This window comes from Phocoena sinus, chromosome 16 (genome assembly GCF_008692025.1).
Source record: "Phocoena sinus isolate mPhoSin1 chromosome 16, mPhoSin1.pri, whole genome shotgun sequence".
In the NCBI taxonomy this organism is placed as follows: Eukaryota; Metazoa; Chordata; class Mammalia; order Artiodactyla; family Phocoenidae; genus Phocoena; species Phocoena sinus.
In genome coordinates this window covers 38,014,637-38,027,465 of record NC_045778.1, presented here as the reverse complement: position 1 = coordinate 38,027,465, position 12,829 = coordinate 38,014,637, and the positions used below count along the sequence as shown (strand labels likewise).

Below are 12,829 nucleotides of genomic sequence, written 5' to 3'. Positions count from 1 at the left end.
GCTCCATTGAGCAGCAGGCAAAATCATTTTTAAATCTGTCTGCTTCCCATATGTTGTAAAGGATCCCTTACAAGAAATGCATATTCTCTTTTAAATCCCATTATCCTGCCCCTACTCCTTCCTCTGTCCTCACCTGGGCATCCAGAGTCCCCTCCATGTACGTGAGATGAACTGAGGATTTTCGCTGCAGCCGATGGAGGTGGAGCAATTCCAAAACCTAGAAACTGTCTGAATGTCATAACAAACAAGAGAACCAAATGAAGACATTTCGCAAGCAGAAATTTTCTCCAGCTTCATCTGAGCACTGTCCTAGGTCCCAGAGCTCGCTGGCTCCCCCTCCAGGCCTTCCTCTCTCTGCCTGGAAACCCTTTTCTCAGGCCATACAGAAACAGGGCATCTCTGACCTGGCACTCAGACCAGAGAGCTGGTGAATTTAAGTGCTTTTGACTTAACCAGTGAGGATCCTGAGAGGAAAAGGGTTTTGTTGGAAAATAACTTTGTCACACTTTGTTTTTAAGTTTCTAATGGAATTGACTAATCATCTGAACTAAGCACGGTGGCCTTGTCTGACAGCCCCACAGCTAGAGGAGGAAAGAGGCTGGCCTGGCCCCTGGGTCCCATGCCTGCTGGCTGGAGGGGTTGCCTTCCGTCCCCCTGCACTTGGTCCTGTGTGTCAGCAGGGGTCCAGCTGGCCTGTGGCCCTGGGCACCACCCTCCCTACACCTACACTGTCTAGGGCAGGGTGGCCTGGCCACAAGTACTTAAGAGACCCCGACCTCCCTCCTAGAGCGTTTCTTTCCTCTGCTTTTCTGTCTTCTGTGTCTGCTCCTCCTTGCGCATCTTCTCTCCCTGCTGTGGCTCTCCAGGAAACATGTGGCTTCATGGAGGGGCTGCAGTGCGAAGTCCCCACAGGACACAGTGGTGCTGCGTCTGTCCCCGTCCTTGTAGGGAGCCCAGTCGTGGCCCGTCACACCAGCTAAGCTCCCTGTGGTCTAGCCTCGTGGCAGTCAGGCCCCTACATCCTCCACCCTTCTCAGCAGGGCATCTTCACCTGGTCTGGTGAACTGCACAGGCCACAGGCCTCAGCCACTGCCACTCCCTTGAAGTCCCCCTCTTTATACCCAATCTCCCGACTTTGGTCCTCCCAGCTCCTCAGAGCTCCCACTCTGAACTGAGCATCCCATCCAGCGCTATTCTGTGTTGTCTGCAGGACCTTTTGCTTATTATCCCTCTCCCTGAGAACATCAGCTCCATGGGAGGGGCTACGTCCGCTCTGCGGGCCTCACACTGTTGCAGACCCAAGGTTCCTCCCTGGACTTGCAGTGTCCATTGCTGGGGAGGGGGAGGGGGCACTCTTACTGCCCACTGTGCACTCGTATGGCTGCCACGGGCTTGGCAGCATTTAACATGCAGCACACGGTACCTTAACACGTCTGGTTCGATGGCTTGGGAAGCAAGCTTTTCAAAAATCCTGATGAGCCCCGAGTGCAAGGGGCTGCTGCTGGTGGTCAGAGCCTGGTGGCAGTAGGTCATAAGGGTCCTGAGCATCCCCGCCTCACACATGACCTGACGGTTCTTCTCCGACTTCACCAGGGACTGGATGTGACTGGTCACGGAGCACTGGATCTCCTTGGAAAGCTAAGAGTAACCAAAGCAAGCAGTGAGCCCTGGAGGTCGGCATGTTTCGTGGGCCACTTTGGTAAGCTCCCCACTAGGCCTTGAGTTGGTGGTGGTGTGAGGAGACTACCCCTCACAGCCTGTTCTTACTGCACCCCATCTGTCCTGTGCCTCTCAGATGTGGCCTCCTCACAGGAGCTGCCAAACAGGTAGACAGCTTAAAAGAGACTGCAAACTGGCAAGCGAGAGGCTGCATCAGCCTGAGACATGTGCTTGACCCGCACAATGTTTAAACCGTTTCTGAATTGCTAACATTTAAAAGCATGGAGATTCCACGTAAAAGTCCAGACTTGGGGCCTCTCTCAAAAGGTGGAAAGATCTGGTCATGCTGCTTTGCCATCCTGTGTCTGTCAAGAAGCAGTGGGAGCTGGGCAGCGGCTATGCCCTCTAGCGGGTCCCACAACTCACCCCCTACCCACTGGCATCGCTCACTCAACAGTTCTGTGTTTGAGTTTGCGCCCCCAGTCTAGAAGGCGGAATCCTCCTGGGAGTGCCAGCCTGCAGCAGGTGCCCCACCCAGGCTGTTCGCTGTGGCAGCTGCAGCCCGCTCCGTCTTCACGTGCCAAACCACACCTGCTCATACAAGCCCTTGAAGTCATGGCTCCAGTGGGGAAGCCTTCCCTGCACCCCTCATCCTTTGTCCATCTCTCTGTGCTAAGCACTTTCAGACACACAGACAGCTGGCCTCTTATCTTCCTCCTACTAGATTTCAACTCACTTCACTATCTTTATGTCCTTGAAGCCCACAGGATAGAGTGCATAGAATCAGCTCAGTCAGTATTGAGCCAAATACAATACATTGTTTTCGCAATCTTCCTTGCTTCATAAAAGGGTAAACCCCTGGAATTCCTAGCCTCCATGGATATATAAATTGGGGGGTGGAATTTTCTTCATAAAAACTCTTAAGACTGCCCACATTTTCTTTTACTTTGTATAAGACTCTCTGAAATGACCAGGATACCAGTTAGATCTTAATGGAGTTTTCCTGCAGTGGAGGCTATGTGGGCTCCACCCAGACGTCCTTCTCCAGGTTAGTGTACCCATCACAGCTGCCCCTCCTGTGGAGGTCAACCTCCCCTAAGTTGTAGCTGCCCTGCTATGTAACCCCCATATATATGTTCATGCATGCATACATGTGTGTACATGTACACATACATGCACGTACACACATACATAAAAGTGTGCACACATAAATACAAACATATATACAGCGCCCCCAGACTACAGCCAATGAAGCCATGCCCTTCAGCCTCTGTGGTGCAATTCATGCTGAGAGCCCCACCCTGTAGGCTCAGGCTGAAGCTAGACTTCAGCTGATAGCATGCCCTCACTCAGCTCCTTCCCCTGCACCACTCTGCTTCCCTCACCTCCCTTCTTCTGAGTCCCTCCCTCCACAAATCCCATGCACCTGTAGCCCTGTTTCGGGCTCCACTTTGGGGAACCCAAGCGGAGACCCTAGCCTGCTTTTCATATTGCACACATTTGCCCTAGTCTCTGGTTTCAAGAAAAGGGATCTATGGTGATGTAGATTATGTCTAGCTTAGCCGACCAACGTAAAGCCAGGAGTCACCATAAAGGCACTTACTCTGGGACTCTGGACCCAACACTCAGAATCACCTCGCTCTACCATCACCTACCTCCCTGTGCATGTAGTTATTCGAGGCTACCCTGCCCAGAGATGGTCAAGAGTATGTCTGTATCACTAAGGGATAGAAATTTGTAATATGGCGTTCTTCTTCAGGCTGTGAACACAGTTTTGTAGCACATGTGTTTCAAGGACTACAATGTGTGGTGAAACATATTTACAGTGTTTGTCATCAGTGTCTAGATTTTTTTAAAAAGGAAGGGGTGGGACTTCCCTGGTGGTGCAGTGGTTAAGAATCCGCCTGCCAATGCAGGGTACACGGGTTCGATCCCTGGTGTGGGAAGATCCCACATGCCGCGGAGCAATGAAGCCCGTGCGCCACAACTACTGAGCCTGCGCTCTAGAGCCCGTGAGCCACAACTGCTGAGCCTGCGCTCTAGAGCCCGTGAGCCACAACCACAACTCCTGAAGCCTGCATGCCTAGAGCCTGTGCTCTGCAACAAGAGAAGCCACGGCAATGAGAAGCCCGTGCACAGCAACGAAGAGTAGCCCCCGCTCGCCACAACTAGGGAAAGCCCGCATGGAGCAACAAAGACCCAACGCAGCCAAAAATAAATAAATAATTTTTTTTAAAAAAAGGAAGGGGTCACACAGCTCACCCTCCCATCCTCCCACGCCTTCCAAAAGCATGACGCCTATAGCTCCTGCCTCAAACTGACGGCATTCAGTGACATTCCCATCATTACAATATCTTCGGTAATATTTTCAACTTAAAATTTTAGACTATTCAATTTTAGTTTAAAATATAAACTACATTAGAATGGTTTTCAGGGGGACTGCTCCCAGGTAGGATTTTGTCACTCTGTCAACATCACTGATGTCAAGGAGAGATCTCATCACTCAAAGAACATGGTCCCTGCAATGGACTGTTTGTGTTCTCCCCACCAAATTCATACGTTGAAACCTAACCCCCAGTGTGGTGGTATTTGGAGGTGGGGCCTTTGAGAGATGCTTAGGTCTTGAGGGCAGAGCCATCATGAATGGGATTAGTGGCCTTAGGAAAGAGACCCCAGACAGTTCCCTCCTCCCTCGCACCACATGAGGACACAGCAAGAAGAGTGCCATGAGTGTGGAAGTGGGTCCTCACCAAACACCGAATCTGCCAGCACCATGATCTTGGACTTGCCAGCCTCCAGAACTGTGAGAAATAAATTTCTGTTATTTGTAAGCCACCTGGTATATGGTATTTTGTTATAGTGGCCCGAATGGATGAAGACAATCCCCTTCCCTGTCACTGTGGTATCTGCACAGCCAGCCTGAGATGCTAGAGGGACATGTATAACCCAACAGGGACCAGAAACAGAAGAAAGAAATGTCAGATCTAATTTGCACTAAACAGTTCCATGTCTTTTACTTTAAGACGCTCTTCCATGTAGAAACCTCCCCAACCTCCTGACTCCCTTCCCCAAATCTTTCTTCCAATGCTCTAAGTGTCCCTTCCTACATCCAAAGAGCCCGCACCTCTGCCTTCCTTCTTCACTCTTCTCAAAACAGAAAAGCTGCTTCTACCCTCTTGCCCAGAACTCTCCCTCTCCCAGAACTTGGAATATTTGGTAACTGCAGTCTTTTAATTTGGGGTGAGAGTTGGGGAGACAGTCTGCATGAAATAAGATGCAAAAAAAACAACACAATGTATTATTAATAAGAATTAAAAACAAATGTCTACAACCTCCAATTTTTATTACCAGCACTTCACTTATTGCTTTGGGGACTTTTGGCTTTCCTTTTTGTTGTTGTTTTTGCTTTTTTTTTTTCCTCACCAGAGCAGGAATACTTAAAATCTAAATATGCAAAAAAGAAAGAAAAAAAGAAAAAATTTTCAAAAGGGAGAAACAGAAATGCTGATCTTATCTAATGATGCCACAAGTTTACTCCAGAATTGCTCAATACCCCATAATGGAGGAGGGAAAAGTGATCGTCCTCATTATCGCTGCAGCTCTGTCAATACCAATATTGCCTTGTTTTGAATAAAATGTGCTGTTTTTTTCAATGTTGGTTCCAGTAAAATGGGGTTTTAGTGAAAATATGAGCAGTAGCAGGAAACCAGTCTGGTTTCTCCCCCTACAAATGGATTGATTTTCCTAACGCACATTACTTCCAATGCAGGAAGGGGATAGTGGTTCAATTAGGACTCAGTGGTAAGCGCTCAGGGTCATCAGCAGGCTGGACCCACAAGGCAAATTACCACAGAGAGATGTGCGGGGCTGCCTGTAGGAGTTTTCTGCCTTCTCCACTTAGCAGCTGAGTCTTCAAGTCTGTCCTTGTCCAGCTGTGGATGTTTAATCTTCTTTATCTCTCTCCCACCCCCCCCCCCCCCACTCTCTCTCCTGGTCCAGGTTAATATGGTGGTCCCAGAGCCCAATGAGGGCTGGGTCCTGGTGGGGTGGGTCCCTCCAAGGAGGCGTGGGCTATGAGTACATCAGTCCAGAGTGTGTCTTCTAGACATTAATCACGTAGTCCTAACTAAAAACCATCAGATGACCAGCATCTGCTTCCCCCAGACACTTAGAAAGAACTAGGGACTTCCACTGAGCTACTCAACTTTGGACTAGTCACTTATTCCAATTTGGCTGAAATGCTCTTTATTTGATGATTTTGGAAGAGAGATGATACATTTTAAGTGACCTCTGCTCTTCTGGGATGTCACAGGTAAATATGTGTTTTATTTGTAAAGATGTGTTTTATTTGACAAGTCGTTGTGGTTTTTATCTTTGCTTACTTAGAATTAGCTCTCTCTTTATATGGGCATAAACTTTCCATTATGCACAGCCCCCACCAGCCTAATACACTCGTTTGCATTGCCCACACGGCCTTATAGGCATGGGAGTCTGTGATCTTGGTTTAGGTGTAAGAGGGTCCAAATCCCATTGAATCAGTAGAATCCGTGTCCAAAGGCATGGCTTCCTGGATGTACTTGTACAGATTTGCAATGAAGACCAAGATGCATGTGGGTGCCTGCTTTAAATCTTCTGCTTCTTTTACAAATTACATACATATTTTGGCCAATACTTCCTGGTTACAGAAGCCTAGGATCCTATATTAATAAAATATTTGTCTCTTTCCAGCTTTACTTCCCAACCTCCCCTTTGGTCCACCGTGTACTCTACCCCAGTAACATCCTCACCCTTTGCTGAATACGCCATAACCTTTTTGACTGATGCCCAAAGTTGAAAATGTCCTTTCTAATCCCATCCCTTTGCTGAGGTCCTACTTATTAAAGAGACAATTCACACGTTCTCTCATCTAAGAAAACTTTTCTGATCTTCCTAACTAGCACTGTGTCCACACCTGAATCATTATAAACACCACACTATGACAAGCTATCTATCTGTTTACCAAGAACTGTGAACTGCTACCAGAGACAATGGCTCCTCATCCTTGTTTCCCCAGCACATATCCCTGTGCCTCAAACACAACAGCTGCCCAGTGAGTGCAAGCACAAGGGCACAGGTGTTCTAGGAAACAGCAGGTGCACTGGACCAGAGAAGGTGGTCAGAAAAGGTGATGTGCCAAGTGAGTGTTGAAGAATAATGAAAACAGTGCCAGGTCAGCAGGGGAAATGATCTTTCCTGAGCCTGTGGTCAGCCCTGAGATGGAGCATGAGGACATCACTAGGGAAATCCGCTTGTAAACATCCATCCAGGAGGATGCCTGCACAGCCTGGAACCTGAAACATCTGTGAAGAGTTTCCATCACCTTGGACACACACCCCCTCACTCCACGACAGCTAGGTCAGGTGAGCAGTGGGCTCCGTGAGACCCAACATCAGCTTCCAGACAGAACCCTTCCCTGCTGTGGCTTGGGCATCCTCGGTTAGCTCAGAGAAGGAGGGATTAACTTACCCTGAGTATCTCTATTGCTTTGGCCAAAGTAAACTGCTGACACAACTCTTTTAAGATATACTTTTTAAACAGATGTGTTGTTGTTGCTATTGTTAGCAGGTCTCCACACACGATTGTCTGGAGAAGATTCCTCAAACAAGACTACAGAGTCCACAGTCTCTTGTAGAGATAAGAGATCCATTTCCAAGCATTCCGTGACTCCAGTCCCGGTGTGTTGCTTCTGAGCTTCCAAATAGACATTTACCCTTCCTTCATCTTCTGGGCACAGGGCACACGAATATCTACCTAGAAGTAGGTACTCATGTTGATTTGACACTAACTAAAGGGAAACTTGGGCTAGTTATTTACTTTCTCTGGGCCTCAGTTTCCTTAGCTTGAAAATGAGAATAATGAAAATACCTACCTCACTGGTATGTTTTTGAAACAGCATTTGTGAAAGTGCTTTTCCTTAAAGGATGCAAATGTTTTCAGAATATTAATCCCTTTTAGTTGCAGTCTTCTTTTCTTACCTTGTATCAGTAAGGTTCCTGATTAATTATCATTTGTATTTATCAATTGTATAATGCCAGCTGGAAATATACCTAAAATGTATTACCTTCCATTTTGTATTTCTAAAATCTTATATACTGTGACTCAGAGTCCTAGGAACATCGAGTACCAAAGCCAGAAGAGAAAGGTAGGGGGTATGAGAGCACATACTGCATGCCAGATAGTCCTAAGGACACCCGAACTATACTTCCCACTACTCTTCTCAATGGGAAAATATTATGATGAGAATACTGAGACTGAAGAGGTTACATCAATTTCCTAAGGTGACATAGCCCATGAGTGGTAGAACTGGCACCCCAACCCAGGTCTTACTTCAAAGCCCATGTTTTTAAGACTGAGTCATGCACTCATTATAAGGAAGGGAACTCAGTATCTCATAAGGGGCATAAACTGATGGCTTACAGAAGTGTTTTATTTGGTGGGGGTAGTTTGGCTTTGCTTTTGTCTTGTTTCCCCCTAGCTAGATGTGAGTAGCTCTAGGCAGGGCAAGTACACTTCCCTATGACCACAGGTCTCACCATTCCTTATTGTTTACACCTACACATTTACTTTACGACTCTGGCCCCAGGACACTGTGTCTGCAACCCCTGTGATCTAGGCCAAATCTGAGTAGCTGAAATTGAGGTGCAGAGAAAGGAAGTGGCCCATGTTAAGTCATAGAAATAACGATGGTAAAGGACTGGAGGAAAGGTCGCCAGATAATTGGACCAGAGCTCACCCTATCAACTTTAACTTCCACTCCATCATTCTATGTCCACTGTAGCTTCCTTTTAATGCTCTTCATCTCCATGCAAGATTATGTCCATTTGTTCTATTTAAGAAGCTACCCTAAGAAGCCACTTGGATTTTGACCAGGATCTGAGACTTTTCCACCCAGGGACAATAAAAATATTTGGAGAAGAATGGGGTCAGAATGAAAGAGCAGAAGAAACACAGAAATTCAACATATTTGAAATCTCTAATGTGTTATAATTTAATAAAGCAAGACTCCTACTTTGCCAATTTCCTTGTTGAAGGAAATGGCTCTTTTCAAATAGCTTGCCCTTACACAATGCTATCCAGGGCTATTAATGCTGTCGATACTTGAGCTATTTGAAACCCACATGATTAGTTCAATGTGTTTGAAATACAGGCTAATTCCAGAAAATGGCACCCTTTCCAAATTGAGGTGCAAATCAGTTGACAGATACAGCCCGAGCCTGATCTTTTTTCTGTCCCATCATACTGTGTGGGAGGTTTCCATTGCAGTAGAATCTGGAACACACCCAACAGTGAGGGGAGGTGCACACTGACTGTAGACAACAGTCTCTCTAATGCCCAGGTCTGATCACGTCCTTGCTTTCCAACTGCCTCCCACCCACGGCTACCACCTCCCTACAGGGAAGGCAACTTGGTGCAGTGGCAGGAGGTCCTGGAGCCTCCCATCAGGCACATCCACCACCTAGCTATGATGTTAACTCTGTCACTTAAGTGCTACAAGTTTCAAGTCCTCATCTGCGAAGTGGGAATACTGATGTCTACCTTGCAGGGTTATTACGAAGATCAAATGATAAAACGCTTGTAAAGTTTCGGCAACTAATAGCAGTAGCTACACCAGTCAGCAAGTGTTTCCCATGGTGCCTTGTATGTTCTGCTTGCCATGTTAAGTGCTCCTGCATTGCTTCAGCTGATCCTCACAATAATGCCATGAGGAAGATGATATTATTCTCCCCATACTACAGCAAAGAAAATTAAGGGTCGTGGAGGTTAGATAATTTCCCATGGTTCTGTGACTGTTAAGTGGCAGAGAGATTTGACCAAAATCTGTCATCTTCAGAGCCTCATATAGTGGGTGCTCATTAACCACAGCAGTGATGATGATAACGACAAAGGATGGTAATCCAATAAAATCCAACTGCCTGTGTATGGTACTCAAGGCCCTCACGATGTGGCTTCAACCAACTTCTCCTGCCCCATTTACTGCCTTTCTACCCGCATGGTCTATCCTCACCCAACTGAACTATTTGAAGTCCCCGCATGGGCATCTTCACGTGTGCCTCTCTCTGTTGTCTTGTCCCACCCTCCTCTACCTGGTCTGGCATAGACAGGTCTCTTCTTTAAAGTCTGGCTCCAGTGTCCCCATCTCTGTGTGGCTTTCTCTCCCCTCTGCCCCAAGGCCCTGTGGGCAAACCTTTGTTACAGTTAGAATATCTAACTATCTTCTCCACTCGTCTGAGTACCCACCCTCCAACTCAGACTGTGTGTTACTGTGACATTGGTCTCTGAATCCCCAGTGGTACCTAGTAGGTGCTGCGTAATTATTCATAAAAGTAAATACATGACATTGGTGGCCCCAACACAGGCTGAGTTCCACCTCTGTGAAACTGGATCTGACTTCCCACCCTCTGAGTTCCCATTGTCATGCACAGAGCAAATAACCCTCTGCTAAGACATGAACGGAAGTGCAGTGGTGCTGGGACAAGAGAGCTCTCCACTACTGGTCAGAGTTCTAGCCCAGAGCCACGTCCCTACAGCAAGCCCCTCATGGCTGCTGAGCATGCCAGAAAGAAAGAGAAAAGGCCTTTCTTCTCAGTTACTTCTTCCAGGGGCCAACTCAGCTCCAACAGAACTGAGCTGGACTCCACTTTTGCCTTGTGCTTGGTACAGCAACATTCACAATAAAATTCCTATAGTCCAATTTTAATACTGGCGATGATACAAGAGGAAAAAAAACTCAGCTGGATTATTTGTTTCTGAAAGCAGCTCGCACTGCTAGCATTTTGCAGAGGGAAAAACCCCCTCTTGGTCATGAACAGAACAAATTTAATTTGGCCACAATTAGAAATAAACCAGACAACCCATGTAAGTAGTTAAGTTGTTGCTTCTAAAATGATATCTGTACCTTGGAAAGCTATCAATTTCTCATCCATAAGGCAGGAAGAGCATCTGAGGGATGTAAAGTGGGTAAGAGTATAGGGATGCTGGGAATCACCAGGCCCACCTAAAGGGAGATGAGTGGGAACTCACAGTCCATCTTTTTTTTTTTTTTTTTTTTCTTTTGCGGTACACGGGCCTCTCACTGTTGTGGCCTCTCCCGTTGCGGAGCACAGGCTCCGGACGCACAGGCTCAGCGGCCATGGCTCACAGACCCAGCCACTCCGCGGCATGTGGGATCTTCCCGGACCGGGGCACGAACCCGTGTCCCCTGCATCGGCAGGCGGGCTCTCAACCACTGCGCCACCAGGGAAGCCCCTCCATCTTTTTAGTAATACTGCCATCTACTGAAACTTCCAGCTGCTGTCTCTGCCCCAAAACCTGCAGTCCTTCTGTCAGTTTCATTTCAGCATTTTCTTGTGTGTGTCTCATTTCTCATTTGATTTACTATTCTGTTTGTTGTTACGAGGTTTCCCCCCGCCCCCCCCCTTTCAGAAGTTAATTACTGTAATTACCCAACTTTTAATAGCTGCTGATTTGGCATCTGCAGAAGATTTCTGAGAAAATGTACCACTACATTTCATTTGCATATTTGAGAGACAGTGCGTGAGAGTTAGACTTTTCCTAAATTACTTATTGTGACCTGAATAGAGAAAAAGTATCCTGCCAAGTGGAAGCCTCATTTGCATACTTAATTTGTCCAATTACCATCACAGGATGAGGGAAAGTTCCTCCCCACACACTGATGTGACAACTCATGGTGTTTATCTGAAACTGGGGCTCATCCACAGAGTCTTCATGCACTAGGAAGCGGAAGGACAGGCCACTGTCTGCTCTGCATCACTTCGTCAGTCATCCTCATGGTGGAGTTTTGCACAACGTGTTTATCAGCAACCGTTTGACTGCTAAGACCACCCAAACCACTGGCTTGGCTGTTCTCACTGCAAGTGCATTGCAGGGTATGAAATACAGCTAAGGAAGCCCAGATGCATGACCCTGCATTCTGCAAGAGCTGCAGAGATGAGAGATCTATTCATGAAACACGTCTTGACCTTGAGCCTAGAAGTGACTTTTAGATCTCCCCTCAACACCTCCATGATTTTAGGAAGTTACACAACTCTCCTGAGCTTCAAGCACCTGCAAAATGGGGAAGATTCTCATTTTAATGAGCTGTTATGAACACTGATTAATGTTCCTGGAATAGAAGTAACACTCAATGTGTATTAGTTTCCAATATGCTCCAGGCAGAACCTGTCGTGAATACTAAGGTAAAGAAAGTAAGGTCCCAGGCTTTAGATAACCAAATGACTCGAAGACATTTGATTTAGGGGTCAAATAATTTTATCCATCAGTTAGATGCCTAAGGCAAGTGTGGTGGCTGGTCTTTAAAGATGGCCCCCAACAATTCCCCCTCTCCTGTACACGCAAGCCACCCGTCACGTCAGTAAAGGAGACATAGGTCCCTTCTCGCTGAGTCTAAGCTGAACCTGTGACTCACTTTGACCAACAGAATGCCATGGAAGTAATGCCATGGAAGTAATGGCTTGTTCCAGGCAAAAGCCTCCAGAAGGCTCGGCATCTTCTGTTTTTGTGCTTTTGGGAACCCTGAGCTGCTATGTGGCCTGCTAGAGAATCCAGGTGGAGGTATACAGGTAGAAGCCAGATGGTGAGGGCTACATGGAGGAGAAGCCAGACCCTACCAAGGCCCCAGACATCTGACCCAGTTGGGCAAGCCTAGGAGCCTCTCTCCATTTGAGCCAGCTTGTGAAGTGCCAGCTCTGTGAGTGGAGAACCCATCTTGGTGCCCAGCTGATACCATGTGGAGCAGACAGAAGCTGTCCCTGCGGTGCCTGTCTAAACTCCTGACCCACAGAACCACGAGGAAGAACGAGACCATTATTGCTAACTTGGCAGCCCTTTGTAACACAGCGATAGATAACTAAAGGAGCAATCAAAACCGTTTTAGCCCAGGCTACTGCTGTTCCATAAATGTTGAAAGCTATAAAGTGCATTCCATTTCACTATTAGATGCATCCCTACTCATTGGTTTGATAATCACTTTATCGTCACCTTCCAGCAGAGGATCATGAACCACATAAAGGATTCCAGTTACAAAGAGACATGCAGACATGGAATTGAGTTAGTCCTTTTTTAACTCCTGTACCTAGTTTACAGAATTTCCTAAGTAAAACAGTCCCTTCCT

At 46.9% G+C, this 12,829-nt stretch overlaps 1 protein-coding gene across 6 annotated transcripts in view; it reads right to left on the bottom strand.

The window, feature by feature from the left end:
- The window catches only part of WDFY4 (WDFY family member 4), a 277,338-nt gene that overhangs the window by 190,848 nt on the left and 73,661 nt on the right, over window positions 1-12,829 (bottom strand). For all 6 annotated transcript variants that reach the window (XR_004346205.1, XM_032608330.1, XM_032608326.1 and 3 more), the window contains 2 exons: window positions 1,424-1,638; window positions 134-228 (listed from right to left, as the gene is read on the bottom strand). Coding sequence is in view for 5 of the 6 variants with exons in the window: in XM_032608330.1 (XP_032464221.1) it covers window positions 134-228; window positions 1,424-1,638 (310 nt within the window). In the remaining variant the exon portion in view is untranslated. The remainder of the gene's footprint in view (window positions 1-133; window positions 229-1,423; window positions 1,639-12,829) is intronic.